This window comes from Alosa alosa, chromosome 18 (genome assembly GCF_017589495.1).
Source record: "Alosa alosa isolate M-15738 ecotype Scorff River chromosome 18, AALO_Geno_1.1, whole genome shotgun sequence".
Taxonomy (NCBI): Eukaryota; Metazoa; Chordata; class Actinopteri; order Clupeiformes; family Clupeidae; genus Alosa; species Alosa alosa.
The window spans coordinates 23,776,596-23,792,950 of NC_063206.1; the positions used below are offsets into that span (position 1 = coordinate 23,776,596).

A 16,355-nucleotide genomic window follows, 5' to 3' on the forward strand; every position below is an offset into this window, starting at 1 on the left:
CCACGTAACACGTCGACCAGAATGTTAAGCGCTTCTGCTATTTATCTTGCTGATTAAGAAACGCCTGACAATTGTCAACTGTATTCTGTTTTACACTGCAATACAATGACTATAATCCTCTCACGATTAAGCGTGTTGACCATTATAAAGCCACAATGAAGAATATGTAGTGCAGGCAGAAATTTGAATTTTTATGCATCAGGGCACTGCCATTAAAATTTAATTAGGTCATGACATTAAACGGCACTGCAGTGTGGTGAGTGTCTGTGCAATGTTGAATTGCGAGTGGCGTGTCTTGTGGGCTCGTGTGGGACAGAGGAGGAGATAGGGACATCATCATCAGGAAGTATTGCTGCACTACCGGCTCTTCATTTCCCTCTGTGCAGAGTTGTCAGAAGTGTTTGATACACAGCCACGAACCCCTGCACTGTTCTCCACTCTACCAACACCCCCATGAGAAATGCTGTGATCGCTCTCTTTCTCTCTCTCACTCTCTGTCTTTCTTTCCCTCTCTCCTTCTCTCCACCATTTTCTCTCTTGCTTTCATTCTCTCCCCCTTTTTCCTATCTCTCCCTCCCTCCCTCTCTCTCTCTTTGCTCTCATGAATATTGGTTCTTGCTGTGGAGTGGCAGCAGCAGAGTGCGTTGGTGTGTAGGTGGAATATGTAACAACGCTCACCTCTCTCCCGCTTCTGCCTACTGAAAGCTTTTATTACGCTGCTACATTTCAACATTCCCAGTCTGAGCACTAGAACCGGGTGGTAAACCCACATAGATGGTTAATGCTCTCGTGTTGAGGTCTGAGTCCCACTGCGTGTCCCGTCAGGCCTAAAGTCTCCTGTTTCGTGCTGTCCGACATGTGTTTGTCACCTCCTGTTCTTGTGGTCGTACATGTGTTTGTCACCGCCGACTTGCAGTAATTTTGTGGGCTGCAAGCACATATCGCCGCTTAATAACCCCAACAGCTGTTCCAAGGCCAAAATTTTGGGTCACTTAAAGAGCTTGTGGAGCTTCCCAAAATACCAAAGGCTTTGCCGCCCCAAATAGGGGCTTTAGCAGCAAGCAACCATATTTAAAATATGGATTTATTTTACATTCCTGTATCCAGGCTTAAACATATTTTCATCAAAATCTGACTGCTATTTTTATTAATGCCATGAGCAGCATGTAAATATTTCGACATGACAGGACGTGACCTTTGTGATTAGAGTTTGATATTTTGAATGATATAAGCCACAGCTTACCATTTCCAGGGCAGGCAAAAGAACACTGTTTCTTACACATAGGCTCTGATCAAGCTGTGAAATGCCCCATGAAATGAGCCTGTTAGAGAGCAATAAGCACTAACAACGAGGCAAACTCATGATGTCTATATATGTCCACCCCCTCTCCTGCAGGTACATCTACTGCGATGAGATCGACCTGAGTGCCGACACCGTGCTGGCAACCCTGTACGCCGCCAAGAAGTACATCGTGCCACACCTGGCGCGCGCCTGCGTCAACTTCCTGGAGACGTCGCTGAGTGCCAAGAATGCGTGCGTGCTGCTGTCGCAGAGCTGCCTGTTCGAGGAGCCCGACCTGACGCAGCGCTGCTGGGAGGTGATTGACGCGCAGGCCGAGCTGGCGCTCAAGTCCGAGGGATTCTGCGACATCGACGTGGTCACGCTGGAGAGCATCCTGCGCCGTGAGACGCTCAACGCCAAGGAGATTGTGGTGTTCGAGGCGGCGCTCAGCTGGGCGGAGGCTGAGTGTCAGAGGCAGGAGCTGACCGTGTCCATCGACAACAAGCGCAAAGTGCTGGGCAAAGTGGTCTTCCTGATCCGCGTGCCCACCATGGGCCTGGACGACTTCGCCAACAGCGCAGCGCAGTCGGGCGTGCTGACGCTCAACGAGACCAACGACATCTTCCTGTGGTACACGGCGGCCAAGAAGCCCGAGCTGCAGTTCGCCTGCAAGCCGCGTAAGGGCCTGTCGCCGCAGCGTTGCCACCGCTTCCAGTCTTGCGCCTACCGCAGCAACCAGTGGCGCTACCGCGGCCGCTGCGACAGCATCCAGTTCGCCGTGGACAAGCGCGTCTTCATCGCCGGCTTCGGCCTGTACGGCTCCAGCTGCGGCTCGGCCGAGTACAGCGCCAAGATCGAGCTAAAGCGCAAGGGCTTGCTGCTGGGTCAGAACCTCAGCAAGTACTTCTCAGACGGCTCCAGCAACACGTTCCCCGTGTGGTTCGAGTACCCAGTGCAGATTGAGCCGGACACGTTCTACACGGCTAGCGTGGTGCTGGACGGGAACGAGTTGAGCTATTTCGGACAAGAGGGCATGACAGAGGTCCAGTGTGGGAAGGTGACATTCCAGTTCCAGTGCTCCTCGGACAGTACCAATGGGACAGGCGTGCAGGGGGGGCAGATCCCGGAGCTCATCTTCTACGCCTGAAAAACACACCCAGCAGAGGACTGAGACAGGCGATGGACTTTCACACTGGGGCAGTTCTCTTAAAAATGACAGTTTCTTTCTGGTTTTCTTCATGAATCGTCACTGAATCTTTTTTTTTTTTTTGTCTGTTTCTGAAACCACTGACTTTTAAGGCACTGTTACATGGATTTTCTGGTGTAAAGTGATTTTTTTGTTGTTGTTTATGTCCCCGGTACCTGACATTGGATTTACTCACCCACTGAGGAAAACACTTATCATTTCTCCACAGAGTTTAAAGATTTTGTTGTCAGACCATTGCAAACTTTTGTGTTTACAAAGACAAAATGAGTCTTATTCTTTGAAAAAGATTATTTACCTCTAAAGATGAAAACTAGCATTAGAAATCAAGAGTTGCCAAAACAAAAAACAAAAACACTGGATAACATTTCACAATTGTATAAATATGTTGATAATGTAACATATAAATATATATACATCATGCAACATGGCGGCTATATTCTTTCGGTTTCTAAATAACTATGCCATGTTATCTAATGCTTGCACAGGATGCACATGTATATAACAGCAATACTAATTAAATGATGCAAATCCATGGTAGTGATCGAAATTCAATCATCAATCCCATCAACGCCTCTGTAAGAGAACAAATGATACCCAACACCAAAGCAACGCCTTCAAATACAAAATGACAATTAGCACCTGCACTAGTTTGGGAGCTCTGCCTATGCATTGCTTTGCTGTATCAAGTTAGTGAGACTGAGCCTACCTATCCAAGCAGGATGAAATTATTCTCTTGTTTGATTTACCTGCTGTCATACTCAATAACTGAGATTTACATTCTTGGCCGTTGTTAATTTCACAGTGGTTTTTATCTGAAAGCATTAGGCTTTTAATGTACAATAAGCACCTTTGGTATGAAATACCAGTAGTCAGAAAACGCACTCGCTTTTTTCACGCCGAAACTGCTTAAAGTTTTGTAAGATGTGTGACATTTCTCTTGTTGTTGTACGTGAAGATAACTCATGTCACCTTTAGAAGGTACACCAGGGCAATTAAATTAAAGATGCCCTCTGATATGATAGAAATCACTTCGGCTAAAAATTCGACTGTACATGAAGTATTTGCAATTTAATTTAGTGATTATGAAAACACTATACAACAGACCATGAGTCGTGTAGGCACCATATCACAGTAAGAACACATCTCATTGGACGATAACTGAGGACACAAACGTTTTTGAATTGCAGGAGGACAGTATATTGTGACTACTTACAAACACTGTATGTTGTTTTTTAGATTTGTTTTCAAAGCAATGAATGGTTCAATCCTAAAATCGTTTCTAAGATGTCAGAATTCAATCCCGGGGTAATTTGTTATTGAGTATTGATGGACCAAAATTGTGAGCACTTTTTGAATGAGTTGCAATCGCAGGTTTACAGTGTACTGAGTCAGCGGTCTTAAGATTAGATTGCACAGTGTGTGAAATTATCCTGTAAAATTATTATTACATACTCTGTCACAGAGTGGTCGTGTTCAGCATATCGGTTTGTACAGAGGTAACATTTGCCAGCTGTAAAAAAAAAAAAAAAACGCAACGTTGGAGTTACTTTATTTTTATGATGTAATAGAGTAGAGTTTTCTTTGGTTTCTGCGACCGATTTATGTTCTGTTTGTTGTACACTAGCTGGAGATGGAGGAAGAAAGGTCATGTTCGGCTTGTAGAACAGCACCTCTCTGAATGTTTCTATTCTGTGTTTATGTGCTCAGTGCGGAGAGACCTATGAATGTGTATGTTGGTTGAAAATTCAAATAAACCAATTTACTGGTTCTATGAATCTTTGACTATGATGCTTACTCTTAGCTAATGCACATCAGCAAGAAAAGAAAACATCAAACGAGATCAAGCAACAAACTACAGATAAAACCGAGGACGAAATGGAACGTCTTCCATGTATGAAGCTCGGAAAACGGTCTGATGGATTCCAAAGCTGTGGATTCCCAGCGGAAGACACCCATCGCTTTGATGACCTCCAGTTTCATCCGTAAGAGACCATGTCAGCTGAGGAGGCAGACTTCCCCATTCCTCTGGGAACGTTTCAGATCCCAAAAAGGGAGAGAGAGAAAAAACGGACTTGCTTAAAAAAACTGCTTAAACTCGGTGCTGCTGAAGTCTGTCAGATGAAAAGAGGTTGTCTGGAAGGAGGAAGGAAGGGTATTTCATCTAGTGCTTCACAAAGGTTGTGAGAACTATAAAACATTTATGCATGAAAAGGTAAAAAGAAAACAGAGTTGCACACATCTGCACCAGCTACAGGAACACCATCTCTCCTGTTGCTGAAAATGAAGTTAGCTCGTAAATTCATAAAATCATAATCACATTCCATACAATTGGCAATTTCACTTGAAATATTGAATCTGAAGTTGCCATCGTGCACGAGACATATTAGATGTAAATCTGACACAAATTCAGAGCAGGATGGCGCTTGATACATTTAGCCCAATATGTTTTGGGACCAACCAGTTGTGAGTGATTTTTCATTATTCTGCCACTAATGTTCTGTATAGCATCATTAATTGCCTGAGAGGGCACCAAGGGGTATTGGACTCTGCTCAGCTGATAATCAGCGGTGAACACGAGTGCTTGCTTTTCTCTCTGTGCCGTGTCTGAACTCCCTTCCTTTGCAAATGCAGATGATCTATTGAGGCAGAAATTACAATTTACTCAGTCAGCAAAAGGCGTTAAAAAAGAGAGAGATAGAGGGGAAAACAACCATCAGTGGCTTTTTAACCTAAAGCATTTATCTTTGTACAAACAAGACGCTGACATTATCACCGTGGCAGTAGCACTGTGTAATGCTTTTATCAGACCCCCTGTTCTGTGTAAGGGTTATTTAATGCAGGGCATACATCAAATACAACAGTAAATATGCCAGTGATGTCTGTTTGAGGTTAAATGCCCCCCTCCCCCACACTCACACACACATCCACCCTCCAACACACACACACACACCAACACCGACATATATGCATGCACACACACACAGTCAAAGATGCATACACATACTATACACATGTGCAGTATACATAATGCCTATCGTTAATGTTTAAAAGACATGGTGTCTTAACCTTGATTTGAAGATATCAAAGCATCTGCCTAATTGTAAAATTTGACACAATGTTATGGTTGGTTATGGTTACGGTTTTCATTTCTTTGGTATTTACAATATTATAAAATGAATGAGGCGGAACATTACACATCACAGGACCACACTATAAGTGCATCATGTCCTCTGTAGATGTCATGCTGAGCACCACTAATAGAGGGTTTTTTTTATTCACACAGCAGAGACCAGAGTTGGGACTCTCATGACCTCACTAGCAGCAAGATACTTGAAGTCTTTAATCTCAGAGCCCACAGACTCTCTCTTTCAACAGACCTATTTAAGCGTGTGTACACTTACTTTTACATACATTTACATCTATTCATTTAGCAGACGCTTTTACCCAAAGCGACTTACAGCAAGAGAATTACATTCAAGCTACAGTGAAGAGGAGACCTTAGCTAGGAATTACTACTGCATCTGTCAATACTATTACAAGAGGATAGGAGGAGTAGGAGGAGAATTGGTAGAAAGAGGAGGGAAGAGAGGGAAGTTGAGAAGAAGGAAGTAGAGGAGGGAAGAGAGGGAAGTGGAGAAGAAGGAAGTAGAGGAGAGAGAGAGAGAAGTGGAGAAGAAGGAAGTAGAGGAGGGAAGAGAGGGAAGTGCATGGTATGTATGCTTTTACTACTAACCCACTAGCACTTGTTTGTTGCGGACATGTTAGTGTTGACATGACTCACAATAGGATCCATTAATAAACCTGTCATAATCTAACAAACTGGAACGTGTTTTTTTCTCAGATAAGTAAATAAGCCAGCCACTGATACCATTGTAGCTGTGAACATGCTCGCAATTAATGAATTACCACTAGGGTAGGGCCTATAAGGAGTGTTGGTCATTAAACATTGTCATAACACATGTAGTAGAAATACTTTCAAGGGAAAATGTTGTTTTGTGTTTAAATGTAAGACAAAAACAAGAATAACAATTTCAATGAACCTTCCCTTTGAAGGAGCTTCTTTTTGTTCATACCAGTAGTTGGTTGGGCTATTACAAAAGGGACAATTCACATATTTAAATGGTCTGTTAAAGACCGACTGCAATTGAGCACCTCTTTCTGAGAAACAAATGAAAGCTGCCAAAATGTCTGGTGATATTTTGCATAGGCAATTAACAACACCACAGAGCTTTGCAGTGTGCAGCAAAAAAGCTTAATAGCACAAAAATGAGTGGGCTTGATACAGATGCTACGATAACAGACGCAACAAAAGATAGGACATCGGTGCCTGGGGGAGACTGACTATCAGTATGAAGATGGCAACAGACAGGGAGCTGATGAGATTTTGTGCGGTGCTCCCAATTGTCTTGTTGCAGAAAAATCAATGTTTTGCTCTCAAGCACTGATATAGCTGAAAACGACTACATCTGCAAACACGGTGAGATACTGTTATACTATGCTAGTTAAAGTAACACAATGTAGAAATTCTACTTTTTGTTGTCCATTTTCAATGTACTGGAGACTCCTTTGTCTCCCAAGTCCTAAGTGTATTCTAAAGTGTATTCACAGGTAAAACACTACCCAATCATTTATAAATCGCGTCATAAATATCAAACATTTTTGATACCTCCGATTAGCGATCAGGTACTCTCGGAACCACTAAAATTCTATCTTTAAACATCTCACACTACAAGACTATCTGAGCCGACAATTGGTTCTGATCAGGCTGTAGGTGGGAACGCCCCAAATTCGGGCAGATTATCCTGTAGTATGAGATAAGTCAGTGTAGCATCAAAATGAGTTTGTAGTAGTTATTTTAAGATAAATGAGCAACATTGTGTCGCTTTAAAATTGCAAGTGACTGCATGTCAGAGAGACCCAGGAACACTGCAGGAAGTGCACAACCAACACTTTCCTCTGTAATTTCCTGTTACAAGTTTCAGAAAGATTTCTAATTATCAGGTTCTAGTCAGTGTTAATACTTTTGTTCTCAATTACAGAGCTCTGTAAGCATTTTGTTCTACAGACTTGATTGAATAGATGGTTACGGTAGTTTCTCTGCAATAGCTAATCAACAGGAGACGTTGCCTCACTGTCAAGGTCTCCATCTACTTACTTGCCAGCAGTCAATTTGCTGCTTGTCCATTCAATCACAATACCATCAAATTCATTCCATAAGGCCGCTATGTAGTAAAGAATAGCAGCAAGCCATTCTAAAAGGGTTGATTGTTTGAGAAGCTGACTTTCATTGTTCGTTCACAGTAGATGACTTACTGTTCACGGATCAATATCTTGTCTTCAGTCAGCAACAAGCTTTAGATGGGATTAATTCTGATTGAAAATGAGCCATCACAAAAGCAAGACAGTAATCCATCCAAACCACAGAGACCATAAATCTGCTCTGGAGTCGTTACTCCTCACGGGCTTACACAAGGCAATGTAATCTTTCCTGTCTCTCTCTCTGCGGTTTACTATATACACACTCTGCTCCTCTATAAAGTTTCCTGCAGGTTTGTTTTCTTCATCCATGTTGTGAAGCTGAATTTATGTTGGCGTGGCGATGAAATAAATGTGGCTTGTGGAATCGCAAAGAAGAAAATGAAGTCCACTGTTAGTGTACACTATCGGTTAGGAGATCCCATTGAGCTCCTATACAGTATGTTAAATTACATTTCTGATTTTTACTGAAAATATGTATGTATGTATGTATGTATGTATGTATGTATGTATGTATTTATGTAGGTATGTACTGTATATATGTGTGTCACACATATTTTATTTTTTGAAGCTGTAGGGCTGTATAGTATTTTGCACACTGGCGCATGGCGTAAAACTCTTTTTTCACCCGCGCAAAGTTTAATTCGGTATTTTGCACATTTATTTTTTAAACAATGCGCCCAGGGGTGTGGCAATTAACAACCTAGGGAGGGGCCTGCCGCATTGTCTAAAAATCGCTATTGTACACCTGGTCAGAAGTCTATGGCGAGTTGTTTATATGTTATTTTAAGAGCGCATTGTCAACAGTCATATTGGCAGGTGCACGCACCATCCTTCTATCATTCATGAACGCACACCAGCGCACGTCCATGCATGCAAAACATTACAAATTGCACGATTACAATGGGAAACATAATTAGAATAAAGATATTACGAAATACTGTACATCTCATGATGAATAGTTATTCACCATCATTTGCAAAATGGTAATGACGGTTAAAAGTGATTAGGGGAGATGCGAGAGACACGTATGGAGCACAGCTGAAGACACACCGTCACGAGATATAAGCAACTAAATTAAACAATAAATTTACATTTTAAAAAATAAAACAACTAAATGTTGTTTTATTCAGTCATTTGAGCAATATTGGGGTAAGTGTTGCTTTTTCCAGCCTATGTTTTCAATGATATTCCATTGTCAGTCAATAGTGAAAGGAACTGCATATAACTGTCTTGTCATTGACTGACACCTTGGTGAAGTAGTTGTAGTTTCACTTTGCCAATGAGTTCAAATAATAGACGAGTGCAAATGTGTGAAGGCTATGCTAGGTTTTAGTAAAGCATGGTTAGGAATGACTATTCCATACGGTCTTGTAAGCAGCCTCCTTCAAATGCGCCGTTGAATGCCAAAATACCGATGCATTTATTTGACATATCGCGCCGTTAAAGGGAATGACAGATGTCATTCTCATTGGTTTAAATTATGTTACGCCCCAAACACACCCATATGACTGATTAAAAAACCTAGGAACACCTTGTTGCGAAACCCCTCCCAATGTGAACTGGACATCCTACTAAATTTGAATAAACTTTTGACGAGTGACAATGCGCTTTAGAATGTCATGATAGGGCCCGTAATCTTCGAGCTGTAACATGTGCATAGGCACCTAGTGCTCAGAGAGCCTAGATTATTGGTTCACAGTCTGGGGACTAAGAGGTGGTTTGACAGATTTCAGCTGTCAGTGTTAGACAAGGGGTCCTCTAGAGAAACAAAATACTATATTCAATGAGAGAACCTTTTCTTAGATACATCTCTACATCTATATATCTCCTACACAGGACACATTCTCACCCAGACAAGGGGAAAAGTGCTGTGAGAATCATGTTTTTTGATTTCTCAAGTGCTTTTAACACCATCCAACCCCTCAGACTGGGAGACAAGCTCTTGCAGATGGGTGTGGACGCTCACCTGGTATCCTGAATTACAGATTACCTGACCGAGCGGCCACAGTTCGTCAGACTGAAGTCAGTCTCTCTGACAATGTGATCAGCAGCACTGGAGCTCCACAGGTGACTGTGCTCTCTCCAGTCCTGTTCACCCTGTACTGAGTCATGCCACATGCAGAAGTTTTATGATGATACTGTATCAGGGACAAGCAAGAGGAGGAGTGCAGGAGCCTGGTGGAGGACTGTGCAATGGTGCAAACTCAACCACCTTCAACTCAACACTGCGAAGACCAAGGAGATGGTGGTGGATTTCCGCAGGTCTAAGCCCGCTCTGCTACCAGTCTCCATTGATGGGGTCAATGTAGAGGTGGTAAACACCTACAAGTATCTGGGGTCACACCTGGACAATAAACTGGACTGGTCAGCCAATACTGAAGCATTCTACAAGAAAGGGCAGAGCAGGCTGTACTTCCTGAGGAGGCTGCGGTCCTTCAATGTCTGCAGCATGCTCAGGATGTTTTACCATTCTGTTGTTGCCAGCGTCCTCTTCTATGCTATGGTATGCTGGGGAGGAAGCACAAAGAAGAAGGCTGCTGGGTAACTAGACAGGCTGGTAAGGAAAGCTGGCTCTGTTGTGGGAGCTGAACTGGAGTGCATCACTTCAATATCAGATAAAAGGACCCTAAACAAACTGATCAACATCTTAGACAATGACTGTCATCCATTCCACAGCACTATTACAAAATAGAAGAGCTTGATCAGCTGGAGACTTCGCTCACTGTCATGCACAACTGACAAACTGAGGAAGTCATTTGTCCTTAGGGCCACTGACATGTTCAATGCTTCACTAAAGGAAAGAGGAGAGATAGACTTCTCTGCATAGTCTATCTGCCTCTCCACCTTCTCCATGTTTGTGTACTGACTGTCCACTGGCCTATTGTTTTTACTGCTACACTGTGCACAACATATGCACAACTCTGCACAAGATTGTGGCCTTACTTAATACCTAATACTTGACCAATGGCTGTAACCCTACTACTTCAACCTATTCTTGCACTGCTATAGTTTTTTTTATATTACTTTGTCTACATTATTCTCATATATGTCTATATGTATTTATACTGGTCTCTAGACTTTGTTCTTGCACGGTTGCACTGTTGGACTTACTTATTTGCACCATCACCATTACACTCACTCTCATAGAGCACCTTACCATGCATACAGATTCACAGGCTCAGTCCCTGCCCTGTCACTGCAAGCGTCTCATGCTTATTCATCCTTAAGCACACTATGGGTGTGTTCAAAACGGGAGACAGCTGTCTACTGCCTCCCTCCCTACATAGAGAGCTGTCTCACTAGACATGACTTTGGATTAAATGCATCTTTTAAAAATGAGCGTAGCACTCTAGAATCTTTGGTTAACACTACGGTATGACGTTAGCAAAGGCCTGACGGTACAAATTCGTTTTACGGCCGGCAGATATATCAGACCAGACGCTATTAATGGTTACAACAATGGCATAATCAGATAGTAAATTGTTTATTTCTCATCTTTAATCTACAATTCTAAGCAAAATAAGGTCACACAAATGACATTTTAAACAGATTCAGCAGCCATTACCGATGTCATCCGCCATGTTTGTTTACCTTTCACAGCTGTTTCAGACGTTGCCGCAAGGGATTATGGGTAGGAGGGAGCATGAAGTGTGCATCAATGCTGCCTTCAAAAATGATCGTTATTTGGGAATTCTAAGATATCTTAAAAGGCAGCAGAATTATTTTTTTTTCGGTTTCGAACCGCATTTGCTGCCTTGCTCCCCAGTTAGATATCTTAAAAGGCAGCAACTTTACCCGTTTCGAACACACCCTATGTATATTTTTTATTTAGTTTTATTTAGTATATTTTGTATATTTTGTATTTTTAGTATTTATTATTTTTTTTATCTTCTACTGTCTTTGTTCAGTGGTGTTTTTATATTTATATACTTACATTACTTTTTCTGCTGTAAGTGCATGTTGTGTGTGATGTCTGTATGCTACTGAGACCTTGAATTTCCCCTTGGGGATCAATAAAGTATCTATCTATCTATCTATCCAGTAAAATTGTGTCAGTTTTTTGCCAAATGTCAGTATTGTGAAGTCATCAAAATGAATGAATCGCACCTTTGTAATACTATTGAACCTATGTACTGTATAGTTGAAAGGAAAGAAAACAGTACACTTGTGTAATAATCATCCTATAAATATCCTCATGGCGGATTGCCATAGGCCTACTAGGAATACTTGAAGCCATGTAATCCTGTAAACATCATATCTTTTTGTGTTATATTTCACAAGAGTTTCCATGACAGATATACAGTTAACTAATGAACTGTAATGTGAAGTATTCCTAGAACCTCTGCTCTCAGCATATTTGCTGCTGAGAAAGTCTGAGAAACTTTGTTCGTAGGAATGTGTTTTATTCACCCCTAATATATTTCAGCCAGGATGATGAGATACCAGTAAACAAAAACGCCCCATTACTGTTCGAACTGAACAAAGGCCTTTAATGACAAACCCTGGTGAGCAGCTAATCAAAACTCCAGAAAACAGTGAAATATACACAACAAACACAAAACACAAATGGGCAAAAAAATAAAATAACGAGAGCATCTTATCAGGCTGTGCGCTCCCCAGGAATCTGGTGTTGATAACATCTGTTTCTGTCATTTGAGCTACATTAAAATTCTGATATGGCTTGGATGTTTGTCTAAAAATTGTGTTCAATCACGTTGTAGACCTATCAACAGGGCATGTTCTTAGACAGCTCCTCTCACATTCATTTAGACTGAGGTCTGTGTCTAACACAATACATTGTATTTGCATAATCAATAGGGCAGAAGCAAATAAAATAGATTTTATGTTTATTATTATTTATACGGCTCTTCACAATGCAAGTAGAATGCTCCATTGACTTGAATGGGATTTCCGAAAGTTCTAGTGGTCATTATTTCTTGGGAAAGGACCTCTGAAAACAAGAATGACCGCTGTCAATGGCAACGGAGTTTGCGCTTGGAACTTCATTCAAAAGTGAAAGCAGACGGTTGATCAGCTGTGTTCTAAAGAATGTTTGATTCAAGTTCACCGCGTTGCGAACTATTTGTTTCTCAGCAAAAGCCACGACGAAACGGTAACAAATAAGTCTAAAGAGACATATCATGGAGTTTATTTTTTCGTTTTGGCAAGTAGCCGTATAATAAGCGGGATAATGTATAGAACACCGGTCATTATGGGAAAATAAGTCCCTTCAGGAAAAAAAAAAGACCGGATCGCCCTGTCGGGACTTATTTTCCCCATAATGACCGGCGTTCTATACATTATCCCTTACTTAATGTTCATACAAAAATATATGTGTAATTGTATAACATAGCTTATTACACGGCTCTTCAGAGTGCTGCAGAACGTTCCATTCACATGAATGGGCCTTCCCAACGTTCGGGCCTATGTTAAATCTACATAAATCACCGGCAAAGCATTTAATCACCACTGTCAATGGCAACGGGTTTTGTGCTTCTGATTAATGTCTTTCATATCACTACGCAAGGACTGGAACTTCATTCAAACATGAAAGCAGACGGTTGATCAGCAGCTGTGTTCTAAAGAATGTTTGATTCAAGTTTAGCAGCGTGTGTTGCGAACTAGGCCTATTTGTTTCTCAGCAAAGGCCACGATGAACAAATAGGCTAGGTTATGTAGGCTAAAGTCATATCGTGGGGAGTTTATTATTTCGTTTTGGCAAGTAGCCGTATAATAAGCGGGATAATGTATAGAACGCCGGTCATTACTGTGAAAATAAGTCCCTTCAGGGCGGAACAAGACCCCTCCGCTGCGCGTCGGGGTCCGGTTCGCCCTGTCGGGACTTATTTTCCCAGTAATGACCGGCGTTCTATACATTATCCCTTACATAATTGGGGCTCACTTTATGTCAAGTGCCCTAGGATACAGTGTACCTAATACTTAATTACATGTACCTCAAGTTAATGAAATGATAATATGCACTTAATTACCTACTTAGTTACCTAGTAATAAGGACACTTAGTTAAAAATGGGCCCCTCGCCTGGCTATCACTGTATTAATTCAGGTTCTGCGTTGTCAATAGGGTTCCTCTGTGGCCTTCCTGTAGTTGCTGTGTTAATTCAGGTTCTGTGTTGTCAATAGGGTTCCTCTGTGGCCTTCCTGTTAGTTGCTGTGTTAATTCAGGTTGTGTTGTTTATAGGGTTCCTCTGTGGCCTAACTGTAGTTGCTGTGTTAATTCAGGTTCTGCGTTGTTTATAGGGTTCCTCTGTGGCCTAACTGTAGTTGCTGTGTTAAAGGATAATTCCGGTATTTAGCACTTTGAGTCCCTTTTCTGGTTTGTTTTGGATGAACTAGAGTGGTGGACACCGAAATTTTGACGATGGATCCTGTCTCGACTTTCTGACTCGTTTTGAATCGCCTTTGACTGGTTGGCTATGGGCATGCACAAACATGTCCTTAAAACAATCCTTAATGGCAAAACTGTGCAACTCACTCATGTCGGTGTCAACCACTCTAGTTCATCCAAAACAAACCAGAAAAAGGACTCAAAGTGCTAAATACCGGAATTATCCTTTAATTCAGGTTCTGCGTTGTTAATAGGGTTCCTCTGTGGCCTTCCTGTTAGTTGTAAACTTCTTCTCAGCAGGGTTGTAGTTGTGTGGCTCAGCTGCCTCCTCGAAGCTCCATCTGCTCCTCCTCCCGGTGGGGACTCCCTGTCTGTCTGTCTGTCTGTGTGTGTGTGTGTGTCTGTCTGTTTGTGTGTCTGTGTGCCTGCCTCAGCACTAATAGAGCAGGCTTTAGTGTCTTTAGTTTCTTAAAGTGCTGGACCGGACTTAGAGTAAAAGAATGGAGAAAAGGCCACACTTGCATAAGCCACTTGCATTACCACTGCATAAGTACATTTGTATTGCACAGATGCAGGACCGTACGGGAACATCAGGCCTGTATCTTGGGCCTTCTGTGGTGTGTTTGTAAGGTTGAAAATGACTGGAATCTACAATTTTCACCGAAGTGATTCTCTTCCCGAAATGCGTCTAAGGCTGCCTTACATGTTCCCTGGGGATGGTCTCTGATCTGAGAGGCTCCTACATCTTGGTCTCTTTCTTGGCAATGTCAATTTGTTCTCATCAGATTAGGAGAAGCACTATTGTTTGATGGCTTTGGCTCAGATTCCACCAAAGAAATTCACAGTGAGTGCATGATTTCTATGTTTCATTTAGTGCTATTGAAAATTGTAAATTCAAACTTCTGCAGTACTACTGTTTTTTATTTAATAGATAAATGATTCTAATTTTATACAGGATACTTGGTGTTGTAGATCCTGTATCCTGGCGGTTATATTCTCCTCTGTAGACAAATACAAGTCTAGGAGAAAGCAAGGGCATGTCTTGAAAAAGGCACCAGACAATTTTAGATCATACAGTATGGAATAAGCACCTAACATTTTATTTGTGAGTTCATGTCTGGTATGTGTGTGTGGATATGAATGTTTATATGGAATCATTTTTCAAAAATATTCTCTAATGATATAAATATGCATATGCAATAGTGCATAACTGTCTCTCCATCACAGATCAGCCATTTAGCCATCAAACAGACGTAGATGTCTTCCAGTAGTATTTCTTATTCTTAGTCAACAGTGCCAACAGCGCCAACACTAACCATCTGTGTCGAATAATTCACCTTACTTTGTTTAGAGGTAGTAGATGACTTCAAAGGAAGTCAAAGCAAGTGCTGACTTATTTTAAGCCCCTGACTCTTGCTTACTAATATGCATTTCTGCTTATGTTAGCACACAGCATAAAAGCATTCATTTCACTTTGTAACTGTTGGTCCCCAGCCAGCATCCAGAGAAGATGGAGGGCACATTTTGGGGGTTTAAGTAATTGGATGGAAATATCTGTCATTTACAGTCACTCGTCAATCTCTGGCCGGGGAGTACAGGCGGCAGTGCCACTTCATCAGCTCTGACAGCACTTGGGGGGGGCAAGGCTACTGTTGCTGGGGTGTGTGTGGGGCTATGTGCTCCAACATATCAGTGCATGTACAGGCCATGCATCAATGCTGACATGATTCAAGAGATCTTTACAAAAACTGCCCGTAGAATGCCTCTCTCTCTCTCTCTCTCACAAACACACACATACACACACACACACACACACACATTTTCCATTTCCTTGTGTAGCACATTCATTATACTCTTAGTGTCTCTGTCTCTACCGGTATGTCTGAGACATAGCATAGCTAGAAGTTATTCGATTATGTATCCCACTATTCCCATGGTAGGAATTAAAAATGTTCCAAGCATGAAAAAGCATGAATTTGGGCCAGTCGCTCATCTGAATGGGCAGGCTTAGTGTTTCAGAAAAGTGTTTACTTTTTGTTTATGGCTCCTGTAAGGTTTTTGTTAGTGATATGCCAATAAAAATACAAAAATATGTCAGCAATGAGTCTTTATTCTCCATACACTGCACATCTGAGTCTGTAGTGAAAGGAAGGGAGAGAGGAAGAGGGAGGGAAGAAGAGAATTATATGTGTGTGTGTATGTGTGTGTGTGTGTGTGTGTGTGTGTGTGTGTGTGTGTGTATGTGTGTGTGTGTGTGTGT

The 16,355-nt window shown here is 41.8% G+C and overlaps 1 protein-coding gene across 2 annotated transcripts in view; it reads left to right on the forward strand.

Annotated features, from left to right (window-relative positions):
- Positions 1 to 4,264, forward strand: part of btbd3b (BTB (POZ) domain containing 3b) — an 11,362-nt gene extending 7,098 nt beyond the window's left edge. For both annotated transcript variants that reach the window (XM_048270385.1, XM_048270386.1), the window contains one exon: positions 1,397 to 4,264. In XM_048270385.1, the coding sequence (XP_048126342.1) occupies positions 1,397 to 2,429 (1,033 nt within the window). In that variant the 3' untranslated portion in view covers positions 2,430 to 4,264. The remainder of the gene's footprint in view (positions 1 to 1,396) is intronic.
- The last annotated feature ends 12,091 nt before the right edge of the window (positions 4,265 to 16,355 follow it).